The sequence below is a fragment of the Lissotriton vulgaris genome, chromosome 4_1 (assembly GCF_964263255.1).
Source record: "Lissotriton vulgaris chromosome 4_1, aLisVul1.2, whole genome shotgun sequence".
In the NCBI taxonomy this organism is placed as follows: Eukaryota; Metazoa; Chordata; class Amphibia; order Caudata; family Salamandridae; genus Lissotriton; species Lissotriton vulgaris.
This window is the reverse complement of record NC_141691.1, coordinates 146,653,709-146,678,020: the sequence shown is the minus strand read 5'-3', so window position 1 is coordinate 146,678,020 and position 24,312 is coordinate 146,653,709. Positions and strand designations below refer to the sequence as shown.

At 51.4% G+C, this 24,312-nt stretch overlaps 1 protein-coding gene across 1 annotated transcript in view; it reads left to right on the top strand.

Moving 5' to 3' along the window:
• ATRX (ATRX chromatin remodeler) overlaps positions 1-24,312 on the top strand; it is a 1,771,102-nt gene that overhangs the window by 1,626,928 nt on the left and 119,862 nt on the right. Inside the window, exon 33 of the mRNA XM_086918408.1 lies at positions 22,900-22,995. Within this exon, the coding sequence (XP_086774534.1) occupies positions 22,900-22,995 (96 nt within the window). The remainder of the gene's footprint in view (positions 1-22,899; positions 22,996-24,312) is intronic.

Below are 24,312 nucleotides of genomic sequence, written 5' to 3'. Positions count from 1 at the left end.
CACGGCATCGGCGGAGCCTGCGTGTCGCAGACTTACCTACAAGACCTTCCTGGGTCCATCGGCGACTCTTGCCCAGCTGCAGGAATTTCTGTCAGCCATGGCCTGCCTCTTTGAGCCGTCGGACGCCCCGGCACGCCTTCGGGCCCCGCAGGCACGACTTGAGGTCCTCGCCCTTCACTGTCGGTGGCTCGTCTCCGCTGTCTGCTCCGGCCCCAGCACCGCAGGGCCCTCCAAGGCCTGGATCCCGGTCGATTCCAGGTGACCTCGTGACACCTCCACCAACGTCGACCCCACCAGTACCACCTCCGATGTCGCCCATCGCACCGGACGACGTCGCCTCCAGTTTCAGCCCCGATGTGCACACGGAGCCGGAGCGGCGTTGCTCAACACCGATTCCAACGCCGATGGGGCCTTCTACCCCTATTTCCAGCCTCCTTATTTTAGGCCTGTTCATCAGCCTTAGGAGGAAGGGGAGGACTGGGAGGGGTCTGAGGACCTTTTTACAGCTCAGTGTGAGTATGACCCGGACTGGGCAGAGGAACTGGGAGATGCCAGTGGCCTGGACACCTCTCCTGACCTTGGCATGCTCACTCCTCCTACCGTGGCTACGGAGGATGGTGCAAGTTACGGAGTGGTGTTACGTAGGACGGCTGAGGCCCTCTACCTCCAACTCCCTACAGTGGCCGTCAGGACTAACCTCCTGACAGAAGTGCTTCTGACGGCGGCTACCTCTGCGGAGCCACTGCTGCCTTTTAATGCGGCACTTACTGACGTTCTTTTGGGCACCTGGTCCAGGCCTAACACAGGGGTTCCTGTGGATAGGAACGTGGTCCAACGCTATCTCCCGGCCCCGGGTGACCCCCTTTTTCCTCACCCAACACCGCACCCCTGTGTGCTTGGTTGTCCAAGCCTCCACGCCCCAGAGCGCATTCCCTACTGCACCCCCGGATAGGGAATCCAAGAGGCTGGAACAGTTTGCTAAGAAGATTTTTTCTTCCGCCAGTTAAGGGCTGGGGTCTGTGAACAGTGCATGCATCTTGGGCCTTTATTCCCACTCTGTGTGGGATACGGTGGTGCAAGTGCTGGCTCAGTAACCGGAGGAGGCGCAGACGGTGCTCTCTCAGGCTATTGCTGATAGGAGATATGCCGCGCCGTTCATAATACGATGTGTCCTTGACACCGCCGACTTGCTGGGCAGAGCGATTTCCACGACAGTGGCGCTCCACCGCCAAGTCTGGCTGAGGACTAATGGCTTCTCGGGGGATGTCCATCACATCGTGATGGACATGCCCTTCGATGGCATTTGCCTTTTTGGCACTAAGGCAGATAGTGCGTTGGAGCGTTTTAAGGAATCGCGGGTTACAGCCAAGTCCTTGGGCCTTTCGGCTACAAGCCCTCCTCCGCCTTCGCTTTTCGCTCCTTTCGTGGCCAAGGAAGGGGCGCCCCTAAACGTTCCCTTCAGAGCCACAGGCCGCAGCAGTCTCATCACGGCCGCATACGTGGGACCCGCAGAGGCGGGTCAGGGGCCAGTGTGCGGGTCAGTCCACTTCCACCCCAGCCACCACTGCCCCAAAACATTCCTAGTTTGGTCTTTCAGGCCCATCAAACGCCAGTGGGTGGCAGGATACGCCATCGCCTTCCCCACTGGGGCACCATCAATTTGGACAAATGGGATTTACAAATAGTCTGAAGGGGCTACTCCCTCTCCTTTTAGACTACCCCTCCAGCCATGCCACCCCAGTACTACCGCATGTTGGGGGATAATTTGGCACTTCTTATAGAAGTCGTGGCCCTCTTGGCCAAGGGGGCCATCGGGGGCGTTCCGGTGCCAGAAGTAGGACGTGGTTGTTATTCCCACTACTTTCTAGTGCCCAATAAGGACTAGGGCCTACGTCCTATCTTGGACCTCAGGGACGTCAATCGCTTCCTCCAGAAGAAGAAGTTCAAGATGCTAACTCTGGCTCAGGTCTTGTCTGCTCTCGACCCTGGAGACTGGATGGTAGCGTTGGTCTTGCAGGACGCATATTTCCACATTCCCGTCCTGCCGGCGTTACCTGCGGTTCACGGTAGGCCACAAGCACTTTGTTTACCGTGCTCCCCTTTGGCCTTACCAGTGCCCCTCGGGTGTTCACGAAAGTGATGGCGGTGATCGCAGCTCATCTGAGCAGATCAGGGGTTCCAGTCTTCCCCTATCCCAACAACTGGCTGTTGAAGGCAGATAGTCGTCTCCCACCTCCAGACTACGGCGACCTCCTGCATTTGCAAGGCTTCTCCATCAATGTGCCGAAGTTGCACCTGACTCCCTCTCAGAACCTCCTCTTCATCAGAGCGGTTCTAGATATGACGCAGCTTCTGGCCTATCCTCCAGAACGGTGAGTCCAAGATATTCAGGCTATGATTCCAATGTTTCGCCTCTGTCCTGGGTTTCGGTCAGATGACCCTGAGGCTGCTGGGCCCCATGGCCTCCTGCATCCTGCTGGTCACTCATGCTAGATGGCATATGCTGGCTTTGCAGTGGGACCTGAAGTTCCAGTGGGCGCACTGCACAGCAGCTGCAGGGGTGGCTCACGAACCGGCATTGGGTCCCTTCCCTAACCAGAGCACACCGTAGTGATGGTCGCGTCCCTACTGGGATTGGGCAGCAACATGGGAGAGGCGAAGATCAGGGTCTCCGGCGGAGTCCAGGCTCCATATCAACCTTCTGGAGCTTCGGGCGATCTGACTTGCACTAATGGCATTTCTTCCGTCAAAGAGAAAGTAGTGCAGGTGTTCACAGACAACACCACCGCCATGTGGTACTGCAACAAACAGGGCGGGGTGGGGTCGTGGAGCCTAGGTCAGGAGACTCTCCGCCTCTGGACATGGCTGGAACAGGAGGGCATTTCCTTGGTGGTTGAACACCTGGCAGATTCACTGAACGTCAGGGTGGACGAACTCCGCCGCAGGTGCATGACTGATCACGAATGGCGTCTTAACTCGGACGTGGCTCATGGTCTCATTTGACAGTGGGGAGAGCCTTGGTTAGATCTATTCACCACTGAAGAGAACACGCAATATCAGCAATTCTGCATGTTGGAATTTCCAAAGCAGCACTCGCTAGGCGACACTGTCTGTCGCGAGTGGAGTTGCGGTCTGTTATACGCCTTTTCGCCTATACCACTTCTGCCCAGAGTCCTGAAGAAGATCAGGCTGCGACCGGGTCCAAGTCATTCTTGTGGCCCCGGACTGGGCTCAGAGTTTGGTATCCGAGCTACTCAGTATTACGATCGATTCGACTGCCTCTTCAGGAGGATCTACTGTCGCAGCAGCAGGGGATGGTCCTCCACTCGATCCTGTCCAGTCTCCACCTCTTTGCTTGGAGATTGAGCGGCGGCATTTGAAGTCTGTAATGTCATTCTGGCAGCCAGGCGTCCCTCCACTAAGTTGGTATACGCCGACAGGTGGAATAAATTTGTGGCATGGTGCACAGCAAAAGCTGTGGATCCCTTTTTTGCCCCTGTTACAGAAGTTCTTCTGTTCCTTCTTTCTTTGGCCCAGCAGGGCTCTGCTCTGGGCACTATCAAGGGCTACCTTTCTGCTATTTCAGCCTTTCTCAGACTCCCTGATCAGCTCTTTCTTTTCAAGTCCCCTGATGTAAATAGATTCCTCAAAGGCATTACTCATCTTTTCCCTTCTATTCCTTTCATAATGCCACCGTGAGACTTGAACCTGGTTCTTACATATTTAATGTGCGCTCCCTTTGAGCCTCTTCACAACTTTCCTCTTCGTCTGCTGACTTTGAAGACTGCTTTCCTGATTTCCATCACCTCTGCCATTGGAGTGAGTGAGCTCCAAGCTCTTTCTTGTAAACCTCCTTCTCTATCTGTCCATCCGGACAAGGTTGTGCTCAGAACGCGTCCATCCTTTCTGCCAAAGGTTGCCACTGCCTTTCACATCGGGCAGACCATCAATTTGCCCTCCTTCTTTCCTCCTCCGCATCCTTCCAGAGAGGAAGAGAGGCTCCACAGTCTGGACCCAAAACGTGTGCTCTCTTTTTACTTGAACCGCACACTACAGTTCCTGGTGGATGACAAGCTCATTGTTGGCTACGTTGGGAGCCAAGAAAGGTCGGCCGTACACAAGCAGACTACCTCACGATGGGTTGTCTTGTGTATTAAAGCCTGGTATTCTCTGGCGAAGAAGGATTCTCCGGTGGGGCTGTGCGCCCATTCCACCAGGGCGACGGCAGCCACTATGGCATTGGGAGGTGGTGTCTCCTTACAAGACTTCTATCAGACTGCTACGTGGGCCTTGTTGCACACTTTTACTAAGAACTATTGCATGGACAGCCAAGTCTGGAAAGACGGCTTCTTTGGCCTTTCTTTTCTCCAGGACTTCCTTGTGTGATCTTAGTTGGCAGACCCACCATAGGGGTTGGTATTGCTGGGGTATCTATTCTAAGGTAAGGAATCTGTCATTATGTGTTTCTTTCAGATGAGCAAGTTACTTACCTTCGATAACAATACCGTCTGCCAGAGCAGGCATGGTTTCTGACCTCTGAGTGTAGGCTCTTCTGAGCAGGTGGTCAAACTCATCTGTGGTGGCAGAGTGGAAGAGTACAGACAGCCAGCACACTAAACTGACTGTTAGTTTTTAGGGGGTACCACTTAGTTGCCCTCTGGGTGCATTTCATAATAAATACAACGCTGGCCTCAGTGTGGACGAGGTGTTTGATACCAAACGAACAAGTTACTTACTTTCTGTAACAATATATCTGTAAGAAACATTAGTTAGTGATAGATTCCTTACCGCCCCACCCGTCCTCCCTGTTCTGCGAACTGATTTCTAGGGTTACGGTCTTCCCTTTCAGGGCCCTGGTTTCAATGCACCAGTGGTCAGTATCTTGCATGGCTCTAAATTCCGGGCGCGGAAAGTCATGTACAGTTCTGACGTCTGCGCTTGAGGGTGGCCTATAAGTAGCTGCCCCGACGTCACCTCTGCGACCACGACGCCAACAGCGGACGCAGAGCCGCACAATGGCACATTCCGACACGCAGGGGTACTGCGAACGAAAGCTTTCCGGCTCCAGTCTGGTGTCTGGGGGTAATTCTAAGGTAAAGAATCTATCACTAACTAAGGTTTCTTACAGATATATTGTTACAGAAAGTAAGTAACTTGTTCGTTTGGTATCAAACACCTCGTCCACACTGAGGCCAGCGTTGTATTTATTATGAAATGCACCCAGAGGGCAACTAAGTGGTACCCCCTAAAAACCAACAGTCAGTTTAGTGTGCTGGCTGTCTGTACTCTTCCACTCTGCCACCACAGATGAGTTTGACCACCTGCTCAGAAGAGCCTACACTCAGAGGTCAGAAACATGCCTGCTCTGGCAGACGGTATTTGCACCTTCTGCCAGAGCAGCAGGATGGCTAGTGATTTAGCCTCGATATGTGACCCGGGCTTTCTCCAGACCTGAGAATGTCACGCCCTGCCCTGGGGCCCATTTGGCACCAGGGCAGGCGGGAAAATTAGTTAGTCTGTAGGCATATTGCACTATCAGGCTAGTTACACCCATAATATGTGGGCCATGAAAGTGGCAACTGGAAGAAGTGTTTCATTATCTTGATTTTGGTGAAACTAGGAACTCTGGGTCAGGTTTACGCCCACTCTCCACAGGAAGTGGTCATATAGGGGGTGTAGTCACCCCAGGGGTTAGTAGTCTATTGGCTAGAATCTTACACTCCCTGTAATGACCCTAAAGTCAGTATTTAGGTGGCCCTGTGATACCAGTAACTCAGATTCAACTACCTGGGAACCGAAGGAGGACAGAAGAGAGCACACCGCGAGAACTGAGGACTTACTCTGAACTTGGTGGAATACCCTGCCATGCTGCTGGTACCTTGACAACTGCACCAGCCAAGCTCGTCCAAAAGCTGTGCATCCTCCTAAGCCCGTGGAGGACTTCAACAAATAGGCAGCTTCTCCGTTGAGGTGGAGGAGCTATCCCTCTACACCTACCATCTGCACTTGTCCTGTACCTCAATTTGCCGGCCATCAGGCCCAATGCAGGTGCATCTTCCCAGGAAGAAGTCTTTGCTGCTCCAGGAGGTCAGATCCGTCTCCCTGCCGAGTTTGGAGATTCAAGTCCCTCCAGGAGACGACCATCACCAATACCCTGGATACTAGAGCATTTGCCGCAGCCGAGGCTTGTGTGTCCAGTCCGGACAGCTCAGACGCCAAAGCTGACCTGTGGACCAGAATGACGCCAGGATAACTGAAGCCAACAGTGTTTTGCTGTTTTCTCTCCCTCTCCAGGTCACCAAAGCCAAGTGAAAACCTCTCACTACAGCAACCCACAGGCCAAAACACCTCTACACCAGAGCTCCCCAGCCCAGTTTTACAGAAACCAACTGTGTCCGTGTGCCCCAGAGACCCTCAAGAGGCGAGTTCTCCTTTGGGTTCTGCCGGACTTGTCCCCAAGTACCCACTTGAAGCCTTTCTTTTGCAGCTACCTTTGTCACTGACTTTACCATGTAGCGCTCGAGGCTACCAACGTGCCCAGCACCTCTGTACCCGGGCTCATCAGGGTAGGTATAGCTGAACTGCTGGTGGTCTCTTGGACATTGCCCCCTAAGTACCTTATGTCCCAAAACATATTCTCCAAAACCATTCGCACAGGTACCTATGCAATGTATTTTTTCTCTCCTTGGATAACATTACCACGTTCGAGGCTCATACCTCTAAATAATCATGTGTGATTTATCTGAATTGGTCTTGCGTTTCTTCTTGGGTCTCTCATTTATTAAGGGTCGCCTGGACTATTTGCAGGGTATGTCCATACATTGGTACACTACTTAAATAGCCAGCTTCCTACACGCTATGCTTTACCCTTCCCAACGTACCCTCTGCCCCTTCCACTGTCCAAACGACGACTGACGGAGGACCATCTCTCCATTTTGCAGCAGGAAGTGTGAGCCCTTATGGCCAAAAGGGCTGTCGAGAGGTTGCAGTTGCCAGAAGTAGGATGTGGTTATTCCCACAATTCTTCTTGCCGAAGAAGGGTGGAGGTCTTCAGCTTATTCTAGATTTGAACCCCCTTAATTCCTTCTTACTGAAGTAGAAATTCATGATGCTTACACTGGTCCAGGTCTTAACTGCCCTTGACACTGGAGACTGGACAGTGGCGTTGGACCTCAAGGACACCATATTCCCGTCCTGCCAGCCCATTGGCACTACCTACAGTTTATGGTGGGAATGGTGCATTTTCAGTTCACCGGCTTCCCTTAAGTTTAACCAGCTGCCCTTGGGTGTTCACAAAAGTGATGGTTGTGTTGGCAGCACACCTTTGGAGGTCAAGGGTACCAGTCGATCGATCAATCAAATCATTTGTAAAGTGCACTACTTACCCGTGAGGGTTTCAAGACGCGGGGGGGCTGCTGCTGCTACTGTTCGAAGAGCCAGGTCTTGAGTCATCTTCTGAAGGTCAGCAGGTCTTCGGTTTGTCGTAGGTTGAAGGGGAGGGTGTTCCAGGTCTTGGCGGTGCGGTGAAAGAAGGAACTGCCTCCGGATGTGGTTCTGCGGATTCGCGGGACCATTGCCAGGGCGTGGTCAGCGGAGCGGATTTTCCTGTTGGGTACGAAGGAGAGTCAGCTGTTGAGATAGGCTGGGCCGGTTTTGTGGAGTGCCTTGTGTGCGTGGACCAGGAGCTTGAAGGAGATTCTTCTGTCGACTGGGAACCAGTGTAGGTTCCTCAGGTGGGGGGGTGATGTGGTCACGGCGCAGGATGTCGAGGATAAGGCGTGCAGATGCGTTCTGGATTCTTTGCAGTCTGTTGATGAGCTTGGATGAGGCTCCGGTGTATAGGGCGTTTCCGTAGTCTGCTGCTGACTAGGGCCTGGGTGACTGTTTTCCTCGTGTTTGTCGGGATCCATCTGTAGAACTTGCGAAGCATGCGAAGGGTGTTGAAGCAGGTGGAGGAGACTGCATTGACTTGTTTGGTCATGGTGAGTTTTGAGTCGAGGATGACTCCCAGGTTGCGTGCGTGGTTGGTAGGGGCCGGAGGTGTCCCCAGTGACGCGGGCCACCAGGAGTCTTCCCACCCTGAGGGGTTGAGCCTGAGGATGAGGATCTCCGTCTTGTCTGAGTTCAGCTTAAGACGGCTTTCCTTCATCCAGTCGGCGACGGCCTTCATTCCCTGGTAAAGGTTGGATTTGGCGGTGAGATGGTCCTTGGTGAGGGAGAGGATCATCTGCGTGTCGTCGGCGTAGGAGATTATGTTGAGGTCGTGCTGTCGGACGATGCGTGCTAGTGGTGCCATGTAGACGTTGAACAGCGTCGGGCTGAGGGAGGATCCTTGTGGGACGCCGCAGATGATCTTGGAGACTTCGGATCGGAACGGGGGAGGCGGACTTTCTGAGTTCTGCCGGTGAGGAAGGAGGTGGTCCAGTCCAGAGCCTTGTCACGGATCCCTGCTTCCTGGAGGTGCGTGCGTAGTGTGCGGTGGCAGACTGTGTCGAAGGCGGCGGAGAGATCCAGGTTGATGAGGGCCGCCGTCTTGCCGTTGTCTAGTAGGATCCTGATGTCGTCTGTGGTGGCGATGAGGGCGGTCTCGGTCCTGTGGTTGCTGCGGAATCCTGATTGGGAGGGGTCCAGGATGCTGTTGTCTTTGAGGTGACGGGAGAGCTGGATGTTAACTATCTTCTCGATGACCTTTGCTGGAAACGAAAGCAGGGAGATGGGCCGGAAGTTCTTGAGGTCGCTCGGATCCGCTTCGGTTTCTTCAGTAGAGCATTGATCTCTGCGTGCTTCCAGTTCTCATGAAGGTAGCGGTCTCGAAGGAGAGGTTGATGATGTTGCACAGGTGGGGTGCGATAGACCTGCCGGCTTTGTTAAAGATGTGGTGTGGGAGAGGGTCGGACGGGGATCCGGAGTGGATTGTGCACATGGTCTTGTAAGGCGCACTACTTACCCGCTAGGGTCTCAAGGCGCTGGGGGAGGGGGAGGAGCTGCATCTAGTGGTCAAAGAGCCAGGTCTTGAGCAGTCTTCTGAAGGCCGGGAGGTCTGCTGTCTGTCGTAGGTGGAGGGGGAGGGTGTTCCAGGTCTTGGCGGCGCGGTGGGAGAAGGATCTGCACCCGGAAGTGGTTCTGTGGATGCATGGGACGGCGGCCAGGGACAGGTCGGCGGATCGGAGTTTCCTGTTGGGGGCGTAGATGCTCGATGCTCTCGTTGGCCATGGTTGTCAGGGAGTCGTGTTTGGGGGGGGTGCAGTGGGTCCGGCGTGTCGAGGTCTGTAAGGGTTGTCCAGGGGTTGAAGCTGTCATGGATGTCAGTGATCTTGCGGTGAAAGAAGGTGGCGAGGGAGTCATACAGTGCTTGCGATGGCGGGATGTCGTTGGCGCTGGAGCTAGGGTTGGAGAGTTCCTTTGCGATGTTGAAGAGCTCCTTGCTGTTGTGTGCGTTGTTGTCAAGGCGGTCTGAGAAGGAGGTCCTTTTGGCGTTCCTGATGAGGTGGTGGTTGCGGATGGCGTCTTTGTGGGCAGCGCGGCTGTCCGGCGTCTTCTTGCTGTGCCATATGTTCTCCAATTTCCGGCAGGTGCGCTTTGTGGCGAGGAGTTCCGGGGTGAACCAGCTGGCTCTTTTGCTGATGTCTCTGTTGGAGGGCATTTTCAGCGGGGCTAAGGTGTTGGCGCAGTCGTTCATCCAGCGTCCGAGGGTGAGTGCACCATCTAACTCCATGATGACTGGCTGTTGATGGCGGGTTCGCCTCCAGGTCAAAATATCTGACGTTTTGTAATTTGTTCTGTCTCTCGCCCAGTGAGACTTTACTCTGGGCACAGTTATGGGTTATTTTTCGGCCCTGTCTGCCTTCTTCCTGTTGCCTGCTCAGTCCTCTTTGTTTAAATGACCAGTTCCCCCTTCCCCTTTTGTCATGCCCCTATAGGACCCTAATCTGGTATTCACCTATCTGATATGCACTCCGTTCGAGACATTTCATAGCTGTCTCCTAAAACTCCTTACTATTAAGACCTTGTGTCTTATTGTAATCTCCTCAGCACAGCTTGTGAGTGAGCTTCAGGCTCTTTGTTTCAGTCCACCTTATACCTCCTTTTTCCCCAGACAAACTGGTTGAGTACACAGGCATCCATCCTACCCAAAGTTGTGATACTGTTCGATGTTGGTCATACTATTACTCTGCTGGTGTTCTGTGTTCCGCCTCACCCTTCTAAATAGGGAGAGACCCCAAGAGAGCTCTTAGTTTTTACATGGTTGGAACCAAAGACCACCATGTGGGTGATCGGCTCTTTGTAGACTTCTCTGGAGCAAAAAAGGCAAAAGAGAACCATCTCCCGCTTGAATGTGCCCTACATTAAGAACTGCTGTGCATTAGCCAAATACAGCCTAAGGCAGTACTGCGTGCTCACTCTCTCAAGGCCAAAGCTGCTACCACTGCGTTGGCATGCAGAGTCACTGTCCTGCATATTTGCCAGGGGGATACCAGCGTGTCCCTCAACATATTCACAAAGCATTGCCTGGACAGAGTGATTCGCTAGAGGGGTATTTTGACTACTCATTCCTTCAGAACTTTCTTGTTTTTGTCCACTCACATGGCAAGCTCCGAATAGGTATCGCTTTCCTATCTGTTCAAATGGTGAAAAATCTGCGGCTGGAAGTCCCCATCAGGATAACAAGTTACTTACCTTCAGTAACTCTCTTCCTGGTGGACTCTGACTAGCTGCAGATTTGTCACCGACCCTCCCATCCTCCCCGTTTTTTGCTTGGACTCTATCCATAACAAGACCCAAAGTCTAGGAATCTGCACACTGTCTACCAATTTGGTTTTGCTGCTCTGCACCTCGGGGCACAGACGGTTTCAAAAGTAACTGACGTTTGCACATTGGAGTAGCACATTAGGCCTGCATGTCATTTCCGGAGTAAAATAGCATCAGTGTGAAGCCTCAATTCGCTATCTTCCATTGCTGAAAAGTTTCAAGATCCAGTCTGACACCAGGGGAATATTCAAAAAGTGAAGAACCTGCGGCCAGATAGTCTGTACCTAAAAGAGCATAATCTAAGGTAAGGAAATTGATTAATGGCCATCTTGTGTATTTTTGGCGATTTTTCTAGTGGCTCAGGAGTATATCCTTTAATGATACCGATTCTTGATTTGTCACTAAAGCACATCTTCCCTATGGTTCACAAGTCTGATCAGATTACATTAGAAGGTCAGCAGTAGCCAAAAAAGACAATGAAAGATTGGGTTTGAGAGGAGTGATTTTTTTTTTCTTCTTTTCATCCCCTTAACTTTTAACTTAAGTGGATGCGGGGCTGCGATCAATGAGTTCCTTGTCATGGCGGAGATCAAAGAGGTGCAGTCCTTTCCTATTAAGATTGAAACTAACGTATCTTCTGTGTACAGTAAATTTGAGCCTTGACGATGGGAAATTAATAATTAGCCGAAAGTAGTACAACTTGTGGAGTGACACTGTTTCAAACAATTCCAATCTGATCGGGGAACATTACCATGTACAGGGGTTTAAGGTAGGCACCATCACCTAAGAAGCTGGGCAATCTGCTTTCATCTCAAACCTGTGTATCATGGGTTTTCCTGGAACAGATGAAAGATGATCGAAAAGTGATGATTCAGATATTCATGGACTCCACACTGCTGAAGAAGTATTCATCCCATCCAGAAATGGCACTCAATGTGATGGTGGAACCCACGAGCAGTCCAGCTAGAGTCCAAATATGTGAGGGGAATGTTTGTTGAAATGAACAACACTGCAGAGAGAACGCCTATGCTAAGGGCTGAAAAAAGTAGGAAACTTGTGTCGTTCGTTGTTAGCAAGATTGTGCTGTTTCTGAATCTCATAGAATGCAGGCAAACGAAGAGACAAGGCCTGGTTTGTTATCGTTTTTGGAACTGTTCCTTGAGGCTTCCATCTGGAACCCTGCCAAATTGAAAGTTGTTCACTGTGAGAAGGCCCACATGTTTACTGGGTGCAGTTGCTGATTAGAACAACCGAAAGAGCTTGCAAATGTAGACAAGCACATCTTCAGCTGGACTCTAACTCTGATGTCCTTTTTTTGGTCATAAATGGTCCTAAATACTCAGTACTGTAAGAGCTCAATGTGCCTTTTCCATGACTGACAATTGCTCCCCTTCGTTTTTCTTTCACTGGCTCTCAATTTACTGGAGGGTTTTGATTCCTTTGTAGTTCCTGTAACGTGTACACAGTTTTCACCGTTTTTTTTTAAATATATAAAATCCTGACTGTTTTATGTCAATTGTATACTTGAGTTTGGGTATCATGTTATGAACCTCCTATTGTCATGGAATTTCGAATATCTGAATTTGTTTTTCTCTCCCCCCTCCAACAAAAATCTGCTCTGGTGCTACTGATTAATCTGTTATCTAGTGTAGAATAATCACACTGCTAATGGGAACACTTAGTGCTTTTCTTCCTCCTCCCATCAGTGTGCATCTGAAAATTTAGAGGAGCAGGTCTCCTTAAACCTCTCACTAAGATTTACAATCATGGTATCCCACAATGTCACATCTTTGATCTCCTTGTGACCCTCATCTGGATTGTTAAATACAGTTTCAGATCAGGATACTGCACAAAACTTAAATAAATGTTAGCACATCGACTTATTAGGTTGAGCTGGTAAGCATCCGTAGGATGCAGTCCAGATCGACAACTATAGTTATCGACTTCGGGGGAATGACGGACAGGAGGGTGCCACACACTTTTCCGCTGGATTTGACCTCGTGCACGCGCACGTCGGCTCCGTCTACATTTGCAGCAATTCAGCCGTGCATGCACACAGACACACACGTACGTGCGCGCGCGCGCACACACACAGTCACACACACATACACACAGACTCCAAGACACATACATACACGCACGCACACATACACAGCCCCCCCCCCCCACCCCCCGCCGCAACCGCGCTCACACACACATGGCCCTCGCAGCTCAGCAACAAGGTGAAGCCCCACCTCACCGGCTTCCTTGGTGCGGCGGCTCTCCTCTCATCGGCAGCTGCAGGGCCCGGCAGCAGGACTCTTCCTCCCTCCTTCGGCACTGGGGCGCAGGGTAGGCTCCTGTCTGCTCCGGTGCTCAAAACAGCCGCGGCTCTTCCGTGGGGGGGGCGGGGTAGGCTCCCGCCCTCCTACTTCCGGTTGTCCCGCCCGGCCTCCCTGACTTCCTGGTCGCAGGCCGGCGGCGATGTTCGGTTTTCTAAGATAGTTTGGGGACATCACAAACCTCCCTTGTTACCCCTTGTCACTACACCGAGGAAGAGATGTGGCTTAATAACTAGAGGTGCCTGCTTTGGAACATGGAGATCCATGCTCGGATCCCAGCCTTGGTCAACAACCTGTGATTAACCTGTGTGTAAATCCCTTACCTCTTTGCCTAAAGAAATTTGTAATGTAAACTGGCTGTGTTGTAAAGTGCTTTAATGCCCTTGGACCAGGTGTATGCTCTAAAACGCCGCAATGAAAAAAAGAGACTATGCAAACTTATCCAATTTAGGCAAGAATCTCACTGTTTTCAGCAAATAGCTTCAATATCTTAGTTTTTTTTTGTTTTCTTCCTCTTCAAACATTTTTTTACTCCAATGCAAGTTAGTGGGAAAATTAATTTCCCATGATTTTTTCCGAAGTCTCGCTAAAATATTCCCAAATATTGTCTTGTGTGCTATATAGGTTATGTTTACCAACTTGGCATTTTCTAAGTCAAACTGTACAGAAGTGATAGAGACTACTAGCCGCAGATTCCTTAACGTAGAATTATCCCCAGACGTAAGACTGGATCTGGAAAATTTTCTTTGCCACAGCATCTCTGCGGCCAGGTGACGGTATCACGTGACTCCGCCCTGACGTCTTCCACGTACGTAATGTGAGCAAGGTCACATAAGCCCCACCCCGGCACGCCAAGGTTTTTTTTTTTTCGCTTTTCCCCGTGCAACACGGCTCCGGATCGTGTCCTGACCTGTTTTCAGGCCTCCTTTTTACGCTTTGCTTTTAGGAACAGTGTGCGAATGCCTTCGGACTTCAAGATATGTACTGATTGAGCACACCAGATGTCGTCGACGGACCCTCACCCTATCTGTATGTGGTGTCTGGGCGAGCACCACGACTCTACGGACTGCGAAGCTTGACAGCACTGTAGGAAGGTGGATATCTGACTATGGTTGCCCCCAACTTTTTGCCTGGTGTTTTGCTGGTTTTTCGACTTAGTTGACTTGGGACCCTGCTATTCAGGACCCCAGGCCCACTGCTCTCTCTGTAAAATGGATTCCATGTACCTTAGGTACATATCTAATTGGATACTGAGTCACCTTATCAGCCCCTGTACAGTGTACCTTAGGTACCCAGGGCATAGGTGCACCCAGGGCCTACCAGGGGCTGCAGCATGTATTATGCCACCCCTGGCTGGCCATCCAAATCTGACACAACTGGCTGCACGACAGCTGGGGCAAGGTGGTGTAAGCACCCTTTGCTTTAGGCGTAGTATCCCTATGCCTAACCCTAAAATGGACACATATATTCCTATCAGTCACTCCTATGGCAGGCCTTATCAATCCTGAAGGCAGAGTGCTTGGAATTATGTGAGATGGTGCTCTGGCATGAGCTGAGCCCGTTTGCAGCTTGCGTAACCAAGTCCTAATAGCTGTTCCATGATAACGCGTACCATATACTCTTAAGTGCCTTCTAATCCTCGCGGTTATTTGCTAACTCTGGTATCGCAGTATCAAAACATGTCGAGTAAGGTGTCATACGAATTGGAATACTAACCCCTTGCCAATTCTGGCGACGGGGTTAGCATTCCACCCTTCTAGAGGGACACGACATGTATGTAACTGTGAACCCCGGTTAAAGTTAACTCAAGCCTCAGCATCACAAAATGGATGCTGCCACCTCAGACACAAGTCTGACCTCCTGCTGCTGGGAGTCCTTCCAGTGAGGGAGGCTTGGACAAAGGGTTTCCTGCCTTGGGAGGTGCTAGCACCACCCCAGACAGGATTTTGTGTATTAGGTAGGACAGGGCTCAAAGGAATGAGACATGCCTGGGGCACACAAGGTGCCCTGTGCATACACCGGTCAGAACCAGTTCCTGGGGCACTCCAGCCCCAGAGCTGGCGACAGACCGGACAAAGGAAAGGGGGTGTAACCACCCCCCTTCCTGGTCCCACCCAGAGGAGGGACCTAGTCGTAGTGCAGCCCCCTTTAGCTGAATAAAGGTAGGAACTGGTCCCATTCCAAATCAGATTAATCTTGACTACTTCCACGAAGAAACTCTTGACCTTCGACCTCCTGATTCCAGAAGACTGAAGAATCACCCCTATGGTCAGGGAGTGACCATCCTGCTTCGCAGGCACCATCAAGCTCCTGTGCGGTTTGCTGGAGAGTCCTTCCATCCCGGAATCCGACGACCCAGCTCGACAAGACCCGGACCTCCAGACCTCTCTGACCTCTACCCACATCCACAGCACAGCTGGGACCCGTGGGTGCGACGAGCAACATGGAGACGGCCATCTTGAGAAAACCTGCACAGCGCTTCCAGCACGACCGCCGAGGGATCTTCGAGTGAGTGCATTGGGGTTTGAGAAGCCCTACACCGACGCAGCTCCTGCACCAAAGACCAGCCCCCCAGCATCCACGAGACCTGCGTGGGGCCCTTTTGCCTGGTTGCTGCTTGTCCTGTTGTCTGGTAACTCGCGGCTGGCCTGTGACCTCTGAGACGACGACCCGAAGAATCCAACACTGCTAGTCTGATCCCCCAGACTGGCCCTTGCTCCCTTGTAAAGGAGGAGCACCCCGGACCCTCCTGGTCCGCACCAGACGCCATCTTTGCTCCACCGCCTGGCTTGCATTTGCCAAGGCCTACTGTCCAGATCGACGATCCGACACCGCCATCAGCAGCAGACTACGTGGGACAGCTCAGCCTGCTCGTGAAGAACAGCTCCTGGTCCACGCAGCTGCAAAGAGAAGCGACCCTTCCTCCACCTGAACGCGGCGACAGCATCTGGTTCCCTCCTGGCTCCAGCACCGTCACTGGCTAGTGACTGAGACTCTGTCCCCTTCCCTTTCAGGACTTCTTCTTCCTAGTTCCATCCTTGGAACCACCGGACTCCTTCATCTGGCTGCCTGCCAGCAACTCCTTGTTTCAGGCATCACCGGGATCAACTCAGCAAACCTGACGCAACTTCAGCTCTATGCACCCGCAGCCTGTGGGTTAGGTAACTAAAGCTTCTAGGTGCTGAAGTCTGTGTACACTATCCTAGTGTCCAGGTCGACTGTTGTTTTCCCTCCATCCAACCGGGTTCGTCCGGAATCCGTAACTTTCTAAACTGTACGATACATAGACGTTGGTAAGCATCCCGCATGAGAGTTTCCACTCTGCACTTGAGTCCCGTGGGCCTCCTGCTCCTTACTTACCTAGTTCGTAGCGTAGTCCCAGCGATCCTCCAGCCTCTGGATCCCCTTACAGTACTTTCTTTCCTCACATTCCATTATTTTGAGTATATGGTTTGTTGCGCCCCTAAGGCGCACTTGTAAATATTGTGCGAACTCGTATTTCCTTTTGAGTATTGTCATGTGCTTAGCCCTCTGATCTCATAAAGAGTTCAGAGGTGTATGTTAGTTAATAAATATCTGTTTATTTTCATAACAACCTGTGTGGTGTCCTTTCACTTGGTATTCAAGGGGTTATGTGTGGTAAAACAGCTGGCTTCCCATGCCATAAAGAGTTTAGCCTAAAGACTGCTTTTGTCCACGCTACTAGGATAGCTGGTCTATGAGGTTGACTTACAAACAATCACCATAAGGGTTGTTTGGACTGATACAAGGTGATCACTAGAACTAGTGAGCATCATATATCAGGCCAACTTCTCACAAGCACCTCAAACCGAAGTCCCGGCGAGAGCACCGGATGAAATTGCTGTCAGCCCGCTTGTCCAGGTCGGTGTCGTCCCAGCGTAAGTCCCCTAGCTCAGAAGCCAGGAACCGCTGATTCTGTCTGCGGCATCGCCCTACGCCATGGCCCCAAGGGCGTCGCTCGCCAGCTGGTAGGTCCTGCAGCTTGTCTCCGAGGCTTTGCCCACGTTTGGCAGAGGGCGCAGGTTCCCCTCGGGACGTACGCGCCCACCATTCGCCATCCTACCCGCCGTTTCCCAGCTGCGGGGTGACTAGGGCCCAGATGAAAGCCTATGCTGCAGCTCTGCAGGCTTCTTTGTCACCTCCTGAGGCGTGTGCAGATCCCTTGCCTCGCACAAGGCCTTCCGTGGAGTACCCAGCGGCTTCGTCCCCGGCGCCAACGGGTTCGGCTTCAGGTTGGAGGAGAGTGGTGTTGTCGGGGCGAGGTTCCGGGGGCCCCCCCACGTCTTCGACCCACGGCGTCTCTGCCTTGCCGCAAATCCCTTCGTGGCTCCCTGTGGCGTCGCAGGAGGTCTCCGGGACTCAGGGATTCTCCCCAAGTTCCCTTCGGCACCTGGAGCGCGTGGCTGCCTCGCCATGGGCCGAGCTGACTCCGTTTCGGCGCCGAAGGGTTTCCTCCCTGGCGGTGCCGCGGGTGGAGACCGGGACCTGGGGTGCTTTCCCGAGTCCCTCTCGGCCTTCTACGCGGGCAACTGCCCCGTATGAGGTCGAGTCAGCGCCTATTCGGCACCGTTCCTTAGCTGAACCAGCTCCGACCCCGCCCCAATCTCCTCGGTGGTGGTGGAGGTCCACTCTGGCGGATTCCAGGGCGTCGGGTCCTTGATTCGTCTCCAGAGGTTCCTTCTTTTCAGGAGGTTTGTCATCTCCTGGTCTCTTCCTCTCCGGAGACAGGCCGCCACATCTTTGCTTTTTCACCGATGTCTTCCAGGGAGGGCTCCTTGCCATATCCGCAGCCTCAATCCTCGGACCCTCTTTTCCGCAGCTTGAGCTTGGTTACTCAGCCGGCTTCTCCGCCTTCCCTGGGGTCCCTCAGGTTCCCCACTCGTCTGTGGATCCCCCACTATTGCGGGCTGGCCGCTACCCTCTCTAGCTGGATTTGGGGACGGACGGCTCAGTTTGCTGCCGTCGCCCACGGAGGAGTTGCTTTCTCCCCCGCGGCGCCCTACTGAGGCTAGTGTTGCCTTTGTTCGGGCTATTTCCACGGCCACTGGCATTTTGCGAATGGGTGACCCAGTCACCCCATTCCCTATGGATAATCTCTTGGAAGTTCTCCGCCAGGGCTCTGGTGGACGGGAGCTGTTTATTCCTTTCGAAGCGTCGCTCCACAACTCTCTTTTGGAGGCTTGGGGGCATACTGCCACGGGTGATCCGGTGCCTCAGCTGCTCCTGCATCGCCACCGTCCTCCTCCGCATGACCCAGTCTGCCTTTCCTTCCACCCTACTACTCAGGGCTCTCTTTTGCAGACTGCTTTTCCGTCCTTGCCTGTGCTATTGTTTCCTCCGTCTCGGGACGCCCTGCCTCTTGTTCTGCTGGAGCCTTGCGAGACTACGTCTTTCTTCTCACGCCTGCCTTTCTTGACTGTGGAGCCGTTTCTGACTTGTCCGCTGACTCGAGGCTATGGACGGTTCAGTTGTCCCCTTCACTGTGTATTTTCCTGTGGGGGGCTTTGCCTCCATTTGTACCTCTTCTCCTTGGAGCCTTGGGGTGATTCTTTCTTCCTCAGTACTCCTCTGCCGGTGTCTGTCCCTCCGGGCCTTTCTGGCGGATATACCTGGTACCTTGGCTGGGCTCGGGGTGTCCTGGCCTCCCTTCGCCTCGTCCTTGCTTCCTTATGCTTGGTGTGGGCTGGGCCGCCCTTCTCGTCCCCATTAAACATCCCCCTGCTGGGGCTCTGTATTTTTTTCCTACTGGGAGGGTCTCTCGCAGGCCCTCTTCCCATTCTGGGTATCGCTAGGGTATCTATTATACGTTAAGGAAGCGGCGGCTAGTAGTCTCTATCAGATGTACGAGTTACTTACCTTTGGTAACAGTGTATCTGGTAGAGACGATTCTAGCCGCAGATTCCTTCACGACCCTACCTTCCACCCCGGGCTGCGAGGACCTTCAGCTTGGTCTTCTGCACTCGCTTTCCTCCGGGTGGTTTTGCCTTCTGCGAGTGCCCTCTTTCACTTCCTCCCTAGTGGGATGCTTCGTTCTGTTTGTTTGATCCACTACTTCCTTTCTGGTGATTGGTTAGTGGGTTCCTGGGTACTTCTGCGTCCTTGCACCCTAATCTTCCAATGTGGGACCTACTCATGCTCTCCCCTTTTCATTGCTTGAAATTTCTGACTCCTCTGCAGTCCATTGAGTTGGGGTCCTCTTGGCTGTGCTTCGGCCCTTTGCTCTTACAGGGGATGCGCCTCTCCTTGCTGGAGTTGTCTTGTGGTAATCTGTTACTCTTCTGTTCTGGCCTTGTTGTCCTTCACTATTTATGGACTTTGATTGCAGGCACCTTCGTCTGCTGTGACATTTTTCACATACTTCTCTGCCCCCAGGGAGGATATCGTATTTGCTTGCAGGGTTTCTTCACAGTAGATATGCTCTGCTCTTCCCTTCTATGACTTTAGATGCCTCAGTGCCTGGCACTCTTCCCGAATGGTGCTGTTCCTCACCATTTGCTTTGTCATTTCTGTTAATCTGATTTTTTCGCACACTGTTCCTATATTCTCACAGTTTTTGTTTGTGATGGCTCCGCGTTGTGGCGCGGAAAAGTTCTCTGAAGAAAACTGACGTTGGCGCGCCGAGGTGAGGCTTATGTGATCTTGCTGACGTCACGTCCGCGGACGAAGTCAGGGCGGAGTCATGTGGTTCCCCCTGTTCATGGCATTTTCTTCTGTCCTTCTCCTATGGGTGCTTGATGTGAGAAGTTGGCCTGATATATGATGCTCACTAGTTCTAGTGATCACCTTGTATCAGTCCAAACAACCCTTATGGTGATTGGTTGTAAGTCAACCTTAAAGACCAGCTATCCTAATGGTAGCATGGACAAAAGCAGTCTTTAGGCTAAACTCTTTTAGCATGTGAAGCCATCTGTTTTACCACATATAACCCCTTGAATACCAAGTGAAAGGACACCACACAGGTTGTTATGAAAATAAACAAGTATTTATTAACTAACATACACCTCTGAACTCTTTATGAGGTCAGAAGGCTAAGCACATGACAAACTCTTAGGAAAAATACGTTTGTTGCATGATTTACAATGGTGCCCTAGGGGCACGACAAACCATATACTAAGTAAGTGGAATGTGAAAGTCAATCAAAGGAATGGAGCTGTCCAGAGGCTGTAGGATCTCTGGGACCACGCTATACTAACTTGAGGTAAGTACTAGGAGGCCCACGGAGCGCGTGTGCAGAGTGTGAACTCATATGCGAGATGCGTACAAACGTCTATGGACAGTACAGTTTTAAGAAAAGGTGAGTACGGGCGTCTCTGACTAGATAGGACCAAAACGACTGTGGAACTGGACACTAGGAGAGTCAAGCTACCCTTAAGCACCGAAATGCTCGTGTTACCTCACCCACAGGCTGCGGGTGCATAGGTGCCAAGTCGTGTCGGGTTCCGGCGTTGAAGTCTATGGAGCCTGGAGGAAAAGATGCTGCAGGCGGTCAGGAGGAAGATGTCCAGTGTGATCCAAGGGTGGATCAGTGAAGAGAAGAACCTGAAAGCAGAGGGGACAATGTTCAAAGTCACTAGCCAGTGACTGGAGTGGAACCAGGTGTCGTCGTCGCGATCAGGTGAAGGTGGACGCTTGTCTCTGCAGCCACGTGGACCAGGTGGTGTCTTCGACGACCAGGATGGAGGCACGAGCTGTCACACTCAGGCTCTCGCTGTCGGCGGTGTCGTCTTCGGATTCGGAGTCAACAGGCCTTGGCAAAGGCAACCCACGCGGTGAGTGGAAACGGCGTCTGGAGTGGACCAGGAGGGTCCGGGGTGCTCCTCTTTTCGAAGGGAGCAAGGGCCAGTCTGGAGCAACCAGCCCAGCAGTGAAGATTTCGTAGTTCGTCGTCTAGGAGGTCACTAGCCAGCCGGCAAGTGACCAGACAACGCGTCGAGCAGCAAACAGGCAGAAGGGCCCCACGCAGATCTTGTGGATGCTGGAGGGCTGGTCTTCGGTGCAGGAGCTGCTCGGGGTCGGGGCTTCTCAGTCCCCAAAGCACTTGGACGAGGATGCCTCTGAAGTCGTGCTGGAGCGAAGTGCTGCTTCTTTCAAGATGGCCGGTCCCACGTGTCTCGTCGCACCCACAGATCTCAGCTGTGCTGCAGATGTAGGTAGAGGTCGGAGAAGTCTGGGAATCTGGGTCTCGTCGGGCTCTGAAGTCTGGATCCTTGCAGGAAGACGACAAAGGGAAGCCGCTGTACGCTGATGGTGCCTGCTTGTGCAGGGTGGACACTCCTTGCCCACAAGGGAGATTTCTTCAGTCTTCTGTGGAGCAGAACGTCGAATTCCAGAGTTTCTTCTTGTAAAGTTGTGCAGGATAATCTAATTTGGAATGGGACCAGCTCCTACCTTTATTCGGCTAAAGAGGGGCTGCACTACGACTAGGTCCCTCCTCTGGGTGGGACCAGGAAGGGGGGTGGTTACACCCCCTTTCCTTTGTCCGGTCTTGCGCCAGCTCTGGGGCTGGAGTGCCCCAGGAACTGGTTTAGACCGGTGTATGCACAGGGACACCTTGTGTGCCCCAGGCATGTCTCATTCCTTTCAGCCCTGTCCTACCTAATACACAAAATCCTGTCTGGGGTGGTGCTAACACCTCCCAAGGCAGGAAACCCTTTGTCCAAGCCTCCCTCGCTGGAAGGACTCCCAGCAGCAGGAGGTCAGACTTGTGTCTGCGGTGGCAGCATCCATTTTGTAATGCTGAGGCTCGAGTTAACTTTAACCGGGGTTCACAGTTACATACATGGCGTGTCCCTCTAGAAGGGTGGAATGCTACCCCCGTCGCCAGAATTGGCGAGGGGGTAGTATTCCAATTCGTATGACACCTTACTCGACATGTTTTGATAATGCTATACCAAAGTTAGCAATAACCGCGAGGATTATAATGCACTTAAGAGTATATGGTATAGCGTTATAATGGAAACAGCTAAAGGACTTGGTTCCGAAAGCTGCAGACAGGCTCAGCTCAAGCTAGAGCACCATCTCACATAATTCCAAGCACTCTGCCTTCAGGATTGATAAGGCCTGCCATAGGAGTGACTGATAGGAGGATATGTGTCCTTTTTAGGGTTAGATATAGGGATACTATATCTAAAGCAAAGGATGATTAAACCCCCTTGCCCCAGCTGATTGCTCAGCCAGTTGTCAGATTTGGATGGCCAGCCAGGGGTGGCATAATACATGCTGCAGCCCCTGGTAGGCCCTGGGTGCACCTATGCCCTGGGTACCTAAGGTACACTATACAGGGGCTGATAAGGTGACTCAGTATCCAATTAGATATGTACCTAGTGTACATGGAATCCATTTTACAGAGAGAGCAGTGGGCCTGGGGTCCTGAATAGCAGGGCCCCAGGTCAACTAAGTCGAAAAACCAGCAAAACACCAGGCAAAAAGTTGGGGGCAACCATAGTCGGATATCCACCTTCCTACACTTGATGTTTTCCGTCTCCAATTGCACTGTCATATGTTTTGTTGTGCTTTTTCTTTACACATAAAACTCATTCGGATTTATCATGACGCATGATCAGAGTCAGATCACTTTTTGGTACTCATTTTTCACAAATTCTTTGGCTTAAAACTGGGGGAACAAATTTAAAGCAGTGGTTGTAAGTTGTTTGGTGTTGTCTTTGTCTCAGTGAATAATCTGTTAGTTATGTGTCTTATCATGCTATCAACACAAAACAATTTGTGATTACAATATGGCCCGTGCAATGTTAGTAATTAAAAACAGGAAGTAGTTATTTTTATGTTGAATGTTTTCTTTTTCTTTTAGGATCTTATTAACCAAGGCAGAGAGAAAGTGGTGGAAGCCACCAACAATATAACATCAGTGAGAATGCAACCTCTTGATGATATCATTTCAGTTTTGGTAAGTGAAAACACCACATTTTTGGCTCCGCTCTTTCTCATTTTCAACATGTAAGACAATGCAAATCTTGTTTCCAATTCCTCCTGAATTTCTTTTGAAGCATCTTAATTTTGAAATGCTCTAATTCAATATTAGTTAGCAAGTTATAGTTCAAAGCAGAACAAGTCCTCTGCAGCACGCCAACACTGTCTGTCACAATACAATGCAGAGTGTATAACTGGATCTGCCAGTACCTGTAACCTTCAGTTCTTCTGTATATATTAGCAACTCTTTGCTGCCAGGAAGTCCTCAGGAGTATTCACATTTTGCCTTTTACAGAATTTGATCATTCAAATGTTAATTTGTATATTCCCCACTATAATGTTGAAAATCCATGGGATTTATGGTTATTACATGTCAACTGTTTATAATGCTGTACAAGTATTCATGTCTGTTTTTCAGCATGGGATCTTTTATATATGTTGTTTTATTATGAGTCGTTTGATGCACCTCCTACACTCAGGGTCCTAATTTGGGGGGCTTCCTTTTCTATAGGATTTATTTTTAAGGGAGTCACTTTCTTACTCAACAGCAAGGCTTGATATGCATGAAGTACAGTACTTGTCAGCAAAGCCTTATCTCTGTGAAGGGGTAGCCTCATAGACAGGGAATCTTTTCCAGAAGGAGAGCCATGTCCGTGAGGCTTGATGCCTGAAATACAGACTTGTCATTGAGGCTTACTCTTACTGGTGCAGCAGCAGTGGTGTAACAAGTGTCATGGGCCCTTTGACCAAGGGGTTGTTACACCAGTTTGTAAATAAAATGTAGCCATAGTAGGAGTGCAGAGTGCCCCTCCCACCTCTGGCCCAATGCCACTGCACTCTTAATAGCTACACGTGCAGCCTTTGTCAATAACGTAACTATTAAACCTGGCATCCTTGCTGTGTTTTCCCCTAACTTTTTGCCTTCAGACCTCCTGTTTTTGTGGACTTTGTTTTTTCTGCTCTTTACCACTACTAACCAGTGCTTAAGTGCTTGTGCTCTTCTGATGCACTTTGACTTGATGTGTCTTGGGTCCCTGCCAATCAGGTTCCCAGGGCCTGTGTTCTTTCCCAAAACTGTACATTGATACTCACTTTTGGCTCCTTTCTGGCCACGTGTAAGTCCCTAATACAAGGAACCATGGGTACTTAGGACACTGTGACCAGGAAAGGCCTGTAAGGGCTGCAGCACATAGTGTGCCACCCTTAGAGGTCATGTACCTTAACACACACACTGCCATCACAGGCTGTTGCTTTGGTGCAGAGAAAAGTGAAGAGTCGTCATGGCACACATGCT